The 13,964-nt window shown below is 49.0% G+C and overlaps 5 protein-coding genes across 5 annotated transcripts; 2 read left to right on the top strand and 3 right to left on the bottom strand.

The window, feature by feature from the left end:
* Positions 1-392: 392 nt before the first annotated feature.
* On the top strand, positions 393-2,624 carry POJ06DRAFT_67183 (major facilitator superfamily domain-containing protein). Its single transcript, XM_056191376.1, has 2 exons — positions 393-1,717; positions 1,773-2,624. Exons 1-2 carry the CDS (start codon positions 755-757, stop codon positions 2,406-2,408), a joined length of 1,599 nt encoding a protein of 532 aa, XP_056046771.1. The 5' UTR covers positions 393-754; the 3' UTR covers positions 2,409-2,624.
* A 2,422-nt stretch (positions 2,625-5,046) lies between these two features.
* POJ06DRAFT_67189 (general substrate transporter) lies at positions 5,047-7,242 on the top strand. The gene is made up of 2 exons (XM_056191377.1): positions 5,047-6,761; positions 6,815-7,242. Exons 1-2 carry the CDS (start codon positions 5,439-5,441, stop codon positions 7,097-7,099), a joined length of 1,608 nt encoding a protein of 535 aa, XP_056046772.1. The 5' UTR covers positions 5,047-5,438; the 3' UTR covers positions 7,100-7,242.
* Positions 7,243-7,492: 250 nt separating this feature from the next.
* On the bottom strand, positions 7,493-8,534 carry POJ06DRAFT_273887 (uncharacterized protein). The gene is made up of 2 exons (XM_056189602.1): positions 8,157-8,534; positions 7,493-8,076 (listed from the first exon to the last, which is right to left on the bottom strand). Exons 1-2 carry the CDS (start codon positions 8,429-8,431, stop codon positions 7,764-7,766), a joined length of 588 nt encoding a protein of 195 aa, XP_056046773.1. The 5' UTR covers positions 8,432-8,534; the 3' UTR covers positions 7,493-7,763.
* A 1,232-nt stretch (positions 8,535-9,766) lies between these two features.
* POJ06DRAFT_266179 (uncharacterized protein) lies at positions 9,767-10,143 on the bottom strand (the record flags this gene model as incomplete). The annotated part of the gene is made up of 2 exons (XM_056189135.1): positions 9,767-9,880; positions 9,949-10,143. 2 exons carry the CDS (start codon positions 10,141-10,143, stop codon positions 9,767-9,769), a joined length of 309 nt encoding a protein of 102 aa, XP_056046774.1.
* Positions 10,144-11,835: 1,692 nt separating this feature from the next.
* POJ06DRAFT_299572 (uncharacterized protein) lies at positions 11,836-13,151 on the bottom strand. Its single transcript, XM_056190688.1, has 3 exons — positions 12,833-13,151; positions 12,176-12,770; positions 11,836-12,116 (listed from the first exon to the last, which is right to left on the bottom strand). Exons 1-3 carry the CDS (start codon positions 12,973-12,975, stop codon positions 11,856-11,858), a joined length of 999 nt encoding a protein of 332 aa, XP_056046775.1. The 5' UTR covers positions 12,976-13,151; the 3' UTR covers positions 11,836-11,855.
* Between the last annotated feature and the right edge of the window lie 813 nt (positions 13,152-13,964).

The following is a 13,964-nucleotide window of genomic DNA, read 5'->3' on the forward strand; positions in this document are numbered from 1 at the left end:
TCCAGAGCTGAGCCACCGGCGCTGTCTAATCGCGGTAGCCGAGCAAGCGAACCTAGGGCCTGCGGTTGAGCTTAAAGAACGCGATAGAAAGTACTTTCGGTTAACGATCTCAGCAGATTATCCATTCAAAAAGCCGCGCTTGGTTAGACCAAATCGGGATGCAGGCAAGCAGTGTCAACAGACGCGAAATCAGCCCTAATTTGCCAGACAAATGATTAAGCAGCGTCGGCGAATCCATATTAGGATCTAGGCAGCTGATTACTCAGTTCCGAGTATCGGAACAAGAAGTTAGCGCTTTGGGTTGCTTGCCAAGGCGATTTCACAGGGGCTTTGCCGCTATCCGAGCTTCCGCGGGCCATACCCTACGCCGTAAATCTTTGCTATCTGGACAACGCCCAAGATACGAAACATAGTGCGCGAAGTTGTACATCACACGGTAAGTGATATTCGGGAGTGACTCTTCAATATCTCAATAACCGAAGTGCCGGTGAGCACCAACCACCATAGCATGGATACTATAGTCTGCGTCAGCCCGCACGACAATCATGCTGAAAGGAAAATCGCAAATGAAAGCGCGTCGTGCGAGTGTACCTCTAGCTCCTCGAGCATATTAAGCTCTATCGGCCGACGCAGTTCGCTGTTCAGACCTCAACTTTTGGAATATATTTGATTGTCTGCTGTGTAGTCTACCCGTTGTTCGGATATTACACAATATACGATCAGTCACACAGTTGGATTGTGACTATGCAGACGTATGGCCAGCAATATTATCGACAGCAACATCTTGGAGCTCAAGGGGACGCTGTCGCGGTCTGAATTGCGGCGGCGTGAGCAGGATGAAGCGTTCGCACGGTATCGTGCACAGTCGATAAGTGAGGAACGACCACCAGTGTTCAGATCGGTTGTGCACGAGATCACGGTTGTGGTCATTCTCACGTTCGGCGCTTCTCTGGCTACTTCGAACCAAGGCGCTATGCAGATTGCAATCCCGCACATTGGCGAGTCGTTTGGAATTTCCGGTGCTGAATTGTCATGGACTATATCGGCGTTTTCTCTGTCCTCGGGCGCGTTTGTGCTGCTCCTGGCTTCGATTGCCGATAGCATTGGCCGAAAGCGGATGGTACTGGCTGCCTACGTGTGGTACGCTATTTGGTGTCTCGTGTCGGGCTTTATGAAGAATGACATTGTGTTTGATGTATTTCGCGGATTCCAAGGTCTATCAGGTGCCGCTGCAACTCCGGCCGCGGTCGGTATCATTGGCGCGACATATGTGCCAGGCCAGCGCAAGAACCGTGCTATGGCCACGTTCTCTGCCGGCGCTCCTCTGGGTTTTATTGTTGGTATTATCTGTGGCGGTATTTGCACACAGTTTATCTCGTGGCGTGCCGTGCTTTTCTTCTCAACGATCGAATATTCAGTCTTTGCAGTCTTAGTGTGGTTCTTGGTACCGGATGACCCTCATATGGATTGGCCTGCGACGAAGAAGAGCTTGGCAAAGCTGGATTATTTTGGAGCTCTACTGGCAACGTCTGGGTTGGTCATGTTTGTTTTCGCGTTGACTCAGGCTGGAGCGACCTCTAAGGGATGGGCCGCGCCGTATGTGATTGCATTGTTGATAGTCGGCGTAGTCACGTTTGCAACGTTTATATTCTGGGAGTCGAAGGTACAGAATCCTTTGATGCCGTTATATATTTGGCGATTTCCTGGATTCGCCTTGGTGAGTCGTTCTTACTAGATGTTACCACTGCTACTGATGCTAACGTCCCCGATAGTGTATGCTAATCATTGGCTGTGGATTTATGAATTTCCTCGGTGTCCTTAACTACTATATTACCCTTTTCTTCCAGAATATCCGAGGCGCATCGGCTATCCTTACCACGGCCTATCTGGTTCCCCAAGCAGTTTGCGGCGTGTTGGTGAACATTGTCGCTGCATTCACGCTGCATATCGTTCCTGGCCGCATATTCATGATTATCGCTCTAACTGCGTTCACTGTGTCCGCACTACTATGGGCATTGCAGCCAATAGACTTGATCTACTGGGCCATGGCATTTCCGGCGATTTGTTTGTCGGTAGTTGGCGCCGATTTGGCGTTTAACGTTGCCAACCTGCACACATTATCGGCCGTGCCGCCCGAATCGCAGTCGACAGCGTCGGGAATTTTTAACACGGCCATCCAGCTTACCGCTGCCGTCGGTATCGCCGCGTCGACAACGGCCGTCCAGGCCGCAGCTAAAAGGAGCACGCATACTGGTGTCCAGCAACTGTATGACTCGTACAAAGCAGCATTTTGGTTCGCGGTCGGAATCAGCGCGGTCGGACTGATCGCGTCAGTATTTTTGAAAGTCGGTACTCACGGTCACAAGGCCGCCGCGACCGATGAGGAGAAGAACGAGGAAGTGGGTTAGATGGCATTCCTCTGGTTGCTGTCGATGTTGTTTTACCTGGTCTATCGGACTGCGTCGTTGTCTTTGTTGTACACCAGAAATTGTTGCATTTTAATATGTTCGATAATTAGCTACATGGGAGGTTGACCTGCTCAGCTACGGAATGAGGGGAACGTGGACGACGGCATCAGCATCTTGACTCTTGTTCGAGAGGCCAAGTCTAGGTGGGCTAGTTGGCGTCAAATATGACACAACTCAAACGCCCCACAATGGGACAAGAACAACAAAGTTCTGGAAACTGTTGTGAATGCTTTTAGGTTAAGTGAATGCCGTAATTAAGTTCACAGTGTCAGAGAATAGATGTCGCCTTAAGACCGACAGCAGACATGTTTGGCACTGGTTGCTGCAGTAAGGTTGGTGTCATCCACAGCAGCCTTGGTCGCGAATCGTCCGCTAATTTTTCGCGAGCTCATGCCACGCATTTTGTTCATCGTATACAGGAGAACCGCAGCCGTGATGACAGTGGGAAGCGACAGTGAGCGCACGATGAGGTGCGGTGCGTTCGGACCGGATAAACATATGTTCCACGCCAATATCAATACAACGCGCACCGGATTTGCAAGAAGTCGAGTGAAAAGCGGGTAGATTCCAATGCAGATCATGTATTTTGCAGATGCGGGCGTGTTTGAGTGAAGCAACGGAGACAGGCCAGCCAAGCCGGTCCCAGGAACGTGCAGAGAGAAAATAGCCGGAGAATTCGGGTCGGATGCCCGCGTCGCCCTCGTAGTTGCTGCCGACCGGCAACGGTGAAGCCGTGAAGGAAGTGCAATAGCTAGAAACAACAAAAAAGTAATTTATAGGTGACAATTTATTATTCTGCATGCTGTATAGAGGTTGATTGAGAACTCCCCGCGTTTCTCAGTTGTCGGATATTAAACTATCAAGCGTTCGATGCCATGCTCGGCCGGGTCAGGCTGACCCGGCCTTGGCAACAGAGTTTGACTCATTGGAAATCGATGGCTCCGGCCGATGCGGTCTCCGTGAAGAGTATTGTCGCAGTACCTTTGGCAATTGTACCGTTTGTACCGCTATCCGATGCACTTGATCCATGTCCTGCATAACTCCACTAAGAAATTCTACTTCTCTGCCGTCATTTGAACGCTACACCCCCAACTTTCTCGTCTATTTCCACTCTAAACTAGCATTCAGTAGATCGGGCCGCGCAATTCAGTGGCTAAATGGCATGCAATCGTGCATGAGAATAGAAAGGAACAACTTTATCCTTTTGTTTGAGTAGACTTGCACGAGCAAGACATCCAGATATTAAACTGAACATATAGTTATACAATTCGGCGCTAGACTGTTCCTACATCTACTATCGGCACAACTGCCTTGCGTATTGTGACAGCGAACAGATTGGTCGCCTGCGTAGACGGTCAAGCTCAAAATAGACGCCTTGTCGAGTAACTACATCACAAGGACTCGGGTGGGGACGGTTTCGGACATGGGCAGCCTTGCCGATTTTAGTTCACGGGGACTCCGCGAGCGGCATCAATGTTCCACATCGTAGGCAAATATTGATCATGTGCTCTCAACTGCGACTGCTAATTGATTGTCGCATAATTATGTTTGGAACCGCTCACGGTATACTACATAATCGAGTGAAACATGGAATGCCTGGGTATAATGGTTACCTGGATAAATCTAAATCCGGCCAGTCACCACACATGCCAATGCCAGCGAAAGTGCGGCGCGGTCGGGCCGAATCACCGCCCTGGCGAGAGTTTTCTTGATCAGATTCGATACAGAAACACTTCGACGCCATACAGCAGATCGGGTTCGGGTCGCTGGTTTCTGTGATAGTTTGTACATCACTTCCTGGCCGGTCTGAGTTCACGTGGGCTTGGTTATGCGTTGTACAGTCGCGCGGCGGGGTACATGAGCAAATGAGTTAACCAAACAGCATCAACGGACTGGTAGGCACTCGATGGACTTTCGGATCATTGGGATTATTCACTGCCATTGACGATTGTTTGCATTCAATTTCCAGTCCGTCTTGCCAACGATGATACCGTGTCGAGCCCTGAACCCTATTTTGCACATTTGATTTGAAACACCCATGCAAAGAAGCCGCCAACCAAAGCTTGCCGACAATACCCAGAAAACCGTATTGGTGAAGAGGCAGGTTAAATTCGGTCACCTTGTGCAGCTGTGACAAGTGCAGCGTCCGGGAAATGTCCTGCGACGGACGTCTGGCGAGGCACATTCAGCCGGTCACGCGCCTGCTGTAATGCTACAAGATTGGTTTAGCTGTTGCCATTCCCGGAAAATTAAAAATTCCTTAATCCACAAACTTAAGCCGCGAAGAGCCAAAGTACACACTGTCAGTCTGTCACGGTCAATTAAGAGTCACAGGCTGGCCGAATGGCCATTCATAGCTCGCCAAATGCTAGCTACATGCAAAGTGGCGTGCGGAGTGATGTGAGTGAATAGGCTGGCCAACTTTAGCGTTTGTGAATTCTTTCTGCCGTTACCGTCGTCATGACGGCCGGAGATAAACTACTGGACTCCACACAAAGCTAAAACGAAATGAAGAGTACAACTGGTTTCCAGCAGTGAGTTTTGTGACGCTTGGCCGGCTGGTACACAGTCTTCGTGTATCTCGAGGTATCTTTCAGTGTCCCCGCACGCTATTGTTAGCCGATGCTGGACTGCATCAGCTCTCGGGATGAGAAGGAAAAAATTACTGCCGTTCCGGTCGGCTCTAGTCGCATCGCCTAGTACCCAACTACGCAATTGCAACCATCGTGGGGTGTATCTTGGTTCTCCTTGTCGGCTGACTGACTCCACAAAGCCTAGACATGGGGATTCAGCGGGGCCCCCGCGCTTCGTCATACGGCCCGCTCGCCTGGTCCTTGAAATATATAAAAGGATTCAGCGGGTCCCATTTGTTGGAACTATTTCATCATCCAACAGCAGTCTCTGCGGCGCTTAAACTTCGCATCGTCAATTCTCGTCCACTATTAGTCTATAACGAGCGTTCATTTCATCATGCCTGGAGGAGCCATTTTATCTGCAACTAGCGATGTCACCAGGGTCGAGGCGCCGGTCACGTTGAAGGCGTACCTCATGTGCGCCTTTGCTGCCTTTGGTGGCATCTTCTTTGGTTACGATTCCGGTTATATCAACAGCGTCATGGGCATGAAATACTTCATCACTCTCATAACTGGGTTGGACCCAGAAACGACCCCGGCCGACCAATTTGCTCTGCCGTCATGGAAAAAGTCGACGATTACTTCCGTCCTCTCGGCCGGTACTTTCTTTGGCGCCCTCATGGCCGGCGACTTTGCTGACTACGTTGGTCGCCGGGTTACTATCATCATTGGCTGCATTGTGTTTATCGTTGGCGTGGTGCTGCAGACGGCGTCGGCCGGCTTCGGTCTCCTAGTTGCCGGTCGACTTGTTGCTGGATTCGGTGTCGGTTTCGTGTCGGCCATCATTATTCTCTACATGTCCGAGATTGCACCCCGCCGTGTTCGTGGTACGCTTGTCTCTGGTTACCAGTTCTGCGTCACCATCGGTCTCTTGCTCGCGTCTTGCGTCGACTATGGCACTCAGAATTATACCGACAGCGGCTCTTACCGTATACCAATTGCGCTTCAAATGGCATGGGCCCTGATTCTTGGCATTGGTCTCTTCCTTCTTCCAGAGTCTCCGCGTTACTTTGTCAAGAAGGATCGACTGGACAGGGCGGCTGAAGTACTCGCCAGACTGCGCGGCCAGCCCCGCGATTCTGAGTACATTCAGCAGGAATTGGCCGAAATTGTCGCCAACAATGAGTACGAGCTTCAGCTTATTCCTCAGGGCAACTACTTTGAGAGCTGGATTGCCTGCTTCCGCGGTGGCCTGCGGAATCGCAGCAGCAACCTTCGCCGTACCATTCTCGGCACGTCCATGCAGATGATGCAGCAATTTACCGGTATCAACTTCATTTTCTACTTTGGCACTACGTTCTTCCAAGAACTCGGCACGATCTCGAACCCGTTCCTCATGAGTCTCATCACTACCCTTGTCAACGTGTGCTCCACTCCGATCTCTTTCTGGACCATCGAGAAGTTCGGACGTCGTCCACTGATGATTTGGGGTGCGCTTGGCATGCTGGTGTGCGAGTTCATTGTTGCCATCATTGGTGTCACTGACGGAAAGAACCCATCGGCTGTCAAAGCCATGATCTCGTTCATTTGCATCTATATCTTCTTCTTCGCCTCCACCTGGGGTCCCGGCGCGTGGGTTGTTATTGGAGAAATCTTCCCTCTTCCAATTCGATCCCGTGGTGTTGCGCTTTCGACCGCTTCCAACTGGTTGTGGAATTGTGTATGTTGCCATTTTATGCATTTCCCTAATAGTACTGACCTCCTGCAATGCAGATCATTTCCGTCATTACGCCTTACATGGTCGGCACTGACAAGGGCAACCTTGGTGCGAGAGTGTTCTTCATCTGGGGTGCTCTTTGCACAACGTGCTTTGTCTATGCTTATTTGCTGATCCCCGAGACCAAGGGTCTTACCTTGGAGCAGGTCGACAGGATGATGGAGGAAAGTACTCCCCGTTCGTCGTCCAAGTGGGTGCCCCATTCTACGTTCGCGGCTGAGATGGGTCTTACGGAGAAGTCCGCCGACCAGAATATTGAGCATAAGGAGGTTTCAGTGTAATACTGTCCGCGTACTTGTATTATTTGGCTTGTTCTGCGCCGATTTTAACGACCGAACAGAGCATGCGCCGCGCTGTTTGAAGGAGTTTAGTAGTTCGTAATCTTATGTAACGCAATATGATTTAATGCCTTCTCCGTTGTCCATCGATGTGGATACACTACCGTTGCATCCACTTTTTCTGTTCCCGTCCGTGCAATTCGCGACAAAGCTGTGCAGGTAAAACTATTTTCCGTGGGCCGCCCGGTGCACACCCGGAAGAAGTGGGCAGCATGAATTTATCCGCTGCATTAGCGTGCATGTGGCGGCAGTGGTTTTTTTTTTGTTCGCCGCGCTTTCGGTCTGCTAATTTGCCATTAGCAGGGCGGCGATGACAGGATTCATGAGCGGCTGCTTGAGATCCGAGCAAGCCGGTGCTGCATATGCACGCAAGGTCAATATTAGAGTAGTCAGGGGTGCTGACAGAACTGAAGCTCACAACTCCGCACGACTCTTTAAAAGATTCATAGTCAAACCTCTGACTTTGGAGGCAAGTTGTGCCGGGTCAGGACACGTATAGTTTAATATGTTGAGCAAGCGGCGTGGGAAACTTAAAATGCTCAGATTTCTCTGCTTTGCCAATGATTCTGTGGACGGCATCCGGGGCTTTATGCGGCTTCACTCGTTGCTATTCACCGAAGAGGCTCTCAACACTAACGGATAAGTCTCCGGCACGCTTTAGTGCCCACGCCGCCCGGCGGAAGCGTTGTGTGAAAGTCACACCATCTTGCCGTGAGCGAACCGTATGACGCTCATCGCATCTGGCAAGCAGCTGGACTAACCTGTTGGCGCCGGCACGAACCGCGGAGCCAGCATAGTAACAATCAAACACGGCTAAGACATCCAGATTTTGGATAAGATCATACGTAGGCGCTAGAATATATTCGTGGATGTCGCTCCAGAGCATCTTCTGACTTCCGTTCTCCGAAATAAGCTGTAATCTGTTTGATTCGATGTCAATGATGCCATGACCCATATAGGCTATGATAAGTAGGGATCTGGCGAGCAAAAGCCGCTCAACCTTAGCCTGATCCGTTTGTGGACATCAGCTCCAGGAAATTTGGAAGTCTTTCCGATAACAAAGTCCTCAACATCATCAATCCCAAACACGTCCTGCATACAACCGGAAAAAGTGTTGGCATCTTGATCAGCACCAGTGGCATCATCCTCAAATCTAAAAATTAAAAACTTTGATGCTTTGATAGCTTGCACTGCGCGCATCGACTGCTTCTTCGACTCGAGCTTTGTGCGAAACTCCTCGATGGGAATTCTGGCTGAGGTTAGAGTAGTTGACATTAGGTCAGTGTAGTTTTTTGGCCGGTATTACCTCAAGGACGAGTGGTATGCAAGAGATTAGAGATAGAAAGTGACGACTGAATCGCAAGCTTTAAAAGTGCGGCGGCGACTTGGCGATCGGCGTCTTAGCGGGGCTTTCCTTTGTGACAAATCATCGGTGGTCGTGCTACAAGGAACATGCGGTTAGGGTAGACAGAGTTGTTCGGTTAATGAGCAGCGCGGCCGAAGAAGTCGATTGATAATCCCCGCGTGCTTTGTCTCCTTGCATCCCTAGCAGCCACCTTGCACACCCTCACTTTCGCTCATCTCCGAACATCTTAGGTGGACTCAGGATGTATCGCTAGGGCTGTTGCCGTTTTGCCGATATTGCCGATATTGACGATACGATTGAGGGGTGGGAAACTTAAAATCATCAGATTTCTCTGCTTAAATAGCGCCTGCAAATTATCGGTTTTGGAGCCCTACTTCAAGTTTTAGTACTGGCTACTTTCCCTTCTTTGGAAAATCAAAAGGGGGAGCCCTTCTAGAATGATGTATTCTGCACTTCTAAGCTTGTCATACTTCTTCTTGGAGCATTCGGTCGGCGTAATGACCACCCAGCCGGAGCTGTAGCAGGTTTACTTCACAAAACGTTAGATAAAGATACAAGCACAAATTTCACGTCCAAATTCGTTGATACCGCTGGACTAGGGCTGTTCCCTGTTTGACGAATTTGCCGGTTTTGCCTATACTATATTGGCGACTATACTATATAGTCAACCTCTTCAGTCTGCCGATACTATCTCCGATCAAGATCAGCGGTCTCTGGGCTTTGCCTATACTATATCGGCAAATCGTTGACTATATCGGTAAACCGACAAAATTTCTTAACCAGGAGTCGCTTCTGTCGAAACATTGTTCTCAGCGATCCGGCACCTTAGGGATTTCTGGATCTCTTCAATCTTCTGCCACTATATTACCTTTGAATCGTTTACCAGACGTAAGTGCAGCTAGATAGGGGATTCTAGCCTCTAGAACTGGTTGGTAGGGCTGTGTCGAATGCGGATATCCGCCAAATCCGACCTATCCGCCATCCGCCATGCGCCATCTTGTCGACTAAATCCGCCTTGTATCCGCCTTGATCGAATAAATACACTAATGATTACGCTAGCTTAATTCGATTAGCCATTTTCCTTTCACAGTTTAGTGGCAAGCAGCGGGTCAGGGTTGTGAACTATTGGGCTTACAATACTACGCGCCCAACTACCATCTCGATCTTTCCTAATTAGGAAATTATTCGATGGAACACTATCAGCTCATCGCATGTGAATGTTCATTCACGTAACTAGAAAATGACTATCCACCAACAGTAGCATTTGTGACATTCTCGTCAACTGCAACGACCTTACCAGCTGCTTCATGACCAAGAATGCAATCGCCAAGCACATTCAGCTCTCCGGTTCTCCCTGCCTTCCAGAAGCGAATATCAGACCTATTGTCAGCGTCAGATAAGGTTCCTCTACTCTAGCTGGGCCGACCTGTACATATCCGTAGACACCAGTAGTTCGCACATGGAGTAAGACCTCGCCAGGACTCATTATGGATGCCTCATCAATTTTGATCTTGTGATCAGCAGTAACAAGAAGTGGCGAGTTGGGCAGTGTCGGCTTAAAGGCTCTGAAAGTGTCACTTTTGCTGATGGCATATGTGGCATCTACTGATGGACGGACCATTGTGAATGTCTATGAGACAATGTCTGAAAGTGAACTTCAGTGAATGCCACTAGTCCGTATGGTTACTAGGCGCCGTAGACCATATATGCAGAAGCCTGGTAGAGATTGGGAAGTGTGAGAGACCAGTCATGAGTTTCAATCCTATCCGATTCAAATGGCTTTCCCCAAGGTCGTGCTATTCCTAAATCGGCATGAGTCGTTTCATGCAGTAAATATCTCCGGACAAAGCAGAAAGTGCGCTATCAGTAATACCTATACTTTAGTACAGCTCTGACTATTCATATAGTGTAACCGCGAGTCCCCGTGCAACCAATGCGTTATCCGCACAAGTACTTATGTTATTCTGACAACGATCGTCGAGTAATCCCGCAGGACACTCGCTTGTCTCAATAGTCACTGCTGCTTTCCCTGTCCAGCAAACGGTCCAATTTGTGCATCCAACCGCTCATATTCCTGTGCTATTGTTGCACTTTCAGTCCACAGGCCCCACACGTTATAGCCAATCCTTGGCCGGTCTATGCCCCCTAATCGAACCTCGTCGCCGACTTTTCAGACACATGACGCAGCAACAGAGATGGTCGCTTAGCTCACCTTAATTCGCAGATCACTGACATTACTCTTTTTCTTAGCGACATCGACATTGTCATTTTGAGTCCTTTCGTTTTGCAGTTCAGCGTAGCACATATAGAAGTAAGCTCTGGTTCAAGGACTTGAACCTTGAACCGTTGCGAATGAGTAACGCTGCTGCCTCTTTGACATTGGAAATGGACGTTTGTCGGTCAAAATCCAAATGTACCGACTTTAAATAGCAGCGCGGTTTATATTCGAACCATTCTTGTTAGCACTCCCCTTCCGTTCTACTACTGTTGTATCAAGACCAGCAACTCGCCGACATTATATCTCTCGGCGATCAGGGGGATAGGACGAGCAATCACGTTAAGTTGGACACAGAGTCGGAATGCACATGGCTGGCCCGGAATCAAGATGTCCTTCCGTTCACGATGGACTCGAACAGTTATCTTGCCGTTAACGCCTCGGAGACTGGATTCCAAGAACGCGGGCGGCCCACACAACCATTCGGCTACACATTACCAGGTCCTCAACTACACTCATAGTAGTCCTCCACTGCGAGGCATCCCGTTTGCCGTGTACGCCGACATCTGCTGCCACACTCCAGGTATCTGGAGACAATTAGACCATCAACAGCCGTTAATTCCTTGTATTGTATCCGTACGTTATAAAGTTTGCATGCAGGAAGCATAGACGTATTAATGTCAATAGATGGTCAAACAGACTAACGAGCATATTTATGCAAGGAATATACTATAGATGGACGACGACCTATGACGAAACATCGCGAGCATCGCCGTCATAAAGCTCTCCCACAGCAAATCCCTGTCACTCCATAACTTATCTAGACCAAGCTATGCTCATGAGGATGTCAAGGTGTAGCGCCGCGGCACGAAAGGATATCATGGTGTCTTTTAGAGGTTTACCCGGAACCATCTGCTACGTCGTCGCTGAACTGTTACCTCAAACATCAGTCCGCAATCTCCGGCAGATTGTTATTTTTCTATCATTAAGTTGCTGTTGACGGTCTTTCGCATTGGCTGTTGTCGGATGTGCGCCAAAAAGTTTAAGTGACTTAGCTGAATTAGCGATAAGATATACAATCAAGTGAGACAACGCAATCCTCTTCCACTTCCTCTTGCTCATCCTCTCCCTCTTCCTCCTCTACCACCACCTTCTCCTCCTCTTCTTCCTCTTCCTTTTTTGATGAACTTCTTAAAGCGATCTTCTGCAGTTGCGCACATGGCCCCCATAAGTGTTTTGACATAAGCAGTCGCATTAAATGGAATAACTTTGTCTGGAATGTGTGCAGCTCGCCATGCATTATCCGGAAACAAATCACTTATCTTAATTCCAAGCGTGGTAGGGAGATCATCACAGGTGCGGCCATCTTGAACCAGGTACTGCAGAGGTATGCACGTCAGAATTAGCCTCACAAAGTTACCCTGATGATTCGACTCACGTATCTAGAAGCCATACTGGTACCAGCTCGCCAGATTTCAATGAAAGCCTCCTTCAGCTCCCCAGCCCACTTGTGGCTTCGGTATAAAAATAGAGCATGGCGGTTGTTCGAGAGGTTCAAGCCCAGCGTCTCATTTATACTGTTCCTCATTAGAGTAATCGCAGCGTCCACATCTCCGACATCCCCGTACTCGGTAGTAGGATTCTTGAACCGCGGTTTCTCATTAAGACAGAGCAATATAAAGACATTAACACCGTGACCATCGATCCACATGTCCTTGCTTCTACAGAGGCTGTTATAGTCCTCGCTGAACCCGGCCTCGAGAACGACTGTTACCTTGTTGCCATCCAGATAGCTATACCTCACTCCTCCATCTGGCTGCTTCGTGCTCCCCTCAAACTCGCCTTCAAAGTCATCAGTAGTGGTGGATCCATAATATGAAATACCAGATGCCCGACCATATGTGGAGAGATATGCACGAGCATGTGGAACGATCTCAGAACAGATATCCAATGCCGCAGATTCATGGATATATCCAGGACACGTCACCACAGTCACCGTCTCGGTGAAACTGTCATATGACAATGACGGGTACCTATGACAGCGAAAACGGTTAGCTATTTCTGAACAAGGAAATATGCAACTAGTATACTATACCGCAGTTCCAGGGACTCTGGATATAGTTTGAAAAATGTTTTTTCTAGTTGCAAATACTTTGCATGAGACAGCTGAATATCTAGTCTCCCCTCCGGAGGGTTACTCTTTAGGAGGTTAAGTGCCCTGTTATAGTTCGCATCCATGCCCTTGTCCGGCGCAGAAGAAGCATCCTTTGATTCCCATAAGTGGCATCGGCGCTGCCCAAGTGAAGTTAAGGCTTTTGGCAACTGACTGATTGGCTGGTGGGACTACTGTAGCGCGTGAGACCACCAATCTCGAGAGATTTTACCGAACCGTGGCCAACCGGTGTTCCCGTGGCTCTTCCCTCTGCATTTCCTCTCGGCTTCCTTTCATTGCGAATGATCGGCGCCACGCGGCGTGAGGCTCAGCCTGTTAGTGGATCGTTGAAACGGCATCCATGACGTAATGGATGAATTCTGACAACTTGTGGTGATTGAGATAACGAAGGGAACGCGACACAAGGAAAGGAAGATCGCGAGAACTGTTCGAAAGCAGACTGCAGACAGCTTGTTTATTTATCTGCCGCACATTTCAATTTGGACCGGCCGCGGCGTCATTTGACGACGATTGCTCCAACTATTTAGCAGCATGGTGGAGACTCTGAAAGCAGCATTAGCGGTCGGCCCATTTACAGTGAGTGCTGCGGCGGTCTTGGGTGTTCGTATCATTGGCCACGGCCGGTTTGAATGTGGCTTAACTTGTATGGAAGACATGAAATGACAAGTTTATACCCTACATTTCGCAAGTCAAAAATCTAGTCGGTATTGTTGTGCTCTACTGTAAATCGTAATAAGTTTACTGTGACTACTGCTTACGTCACAGAACTTGAGGCTAATGACAGTGGGTGACGGACCAAGCTTTCATGATGTGAGTGCGGGGTAAAACCGAGAAGCGCAATGAGCAGAGCCATGCGAGATCTCCATTTGACTGGTATCACATTATTAAATCAGGCACCGGTACTTGTCTTGGACACATGGATGCCATTAAACCAAACATGAAAAACCCTGGACCCATTTAAGTCAACAGCGTGGGCCTTGTGATTTCGTTTGTAGTGAATTTTCATGCCTTTGTCTTTGTTGGTCACGACGCAGACATGACTGAGCTTGTGATT

The sequence above is a fragment of the Lipomyces tetrasporus genome (genome assembly GCF_029532465.1).
Source record: "Lipomyces tetrasporus strain NRRL Y-64009 chromosome Unknown POJ06scaffold_2, whole genome shotgun sequence".
NCBI lineage: Eukaryota > Fungi > Ascomycota > Lipomycetes > Lipomycetales > Lipomycetaceae > Lipomyces > Lipomyces tetrasporus.

What these genes read in the sequence shown, in the direction of transcription:
- POJ06DRAFT_273887 (XM_056189602.1), bottom strand. Translation starts at nt 8,431, where the DNA reads ATGTCAACTACTCTAACCTCAGCCAGAATTCCCATCGAGGAGTTTCGC. An exon ending in CACAAACGGATCAGGCTAAG is followed by an intron (nt 8,077 to 8,156) that starts GTTGAGCGGCTT and finishes CGAATCAAACAG; the next exon opens with ATTACAGCTTATTTCGGAGA.
- POJ06DRAFT_299572 (XM_056190688.1), bottom strand. Translation starts at nt 12,975, where the DNA reads ATGGATGCGAACTATAACAGGGCACTTAACCTCCTAAAGAGTAACCCT. An exon ending in CCAGAGTCCCTGGAACTGCG is followed by an intron (nt 12,771 to 12,832) that starts GTATAGTATACT and finishes TCGCTGTCATAG; the next exon opens with GTACCCGTCATTGTCATATG. An exon ending in CCAGTATGGCTTCTAGATAC is followed by an intron (nt 12,117 to 12,175) that starts GTGAGTCGAATC and finishes ATACCTCTGCAG; the next exon opens with TACCTGGTTCAAGATGGCCG.
- POJ06DRAFT_67183 (XM_056191376.1), top strand. Translation starts at nt 755, where the DNA reads ATGGCCAGCAATATTATCGACAGCAACATCTTGGAGCTCAAGGGGACG. An exon ending in GATTTCCTGGATTCGCCTTG is followed by an intron (nt 1,718 to 1,772) that starts GTGAGTCGTTCT and finishes CGTCCCCGATAG; the next exon opens with TGTATGCTAATCATTGGCTG.
- POJ06DRAFT_67189 (XM_056191377.1), top strand. Translation starts at nt 5,439, where the DNA reads ATGCCTGGAGGAGCCATTTTATCTGCAACTAGCGATGTCACCAGGGTC. An exon ending in CCAACTGGTTGTGGAATTGT is followed by an intron (nt 6,762 to 6,814) that starts GTATGTTGCCAT and finishes CCTGCAATGCAG; the next exon opens with ATCATTTCCGTCATTACGCC.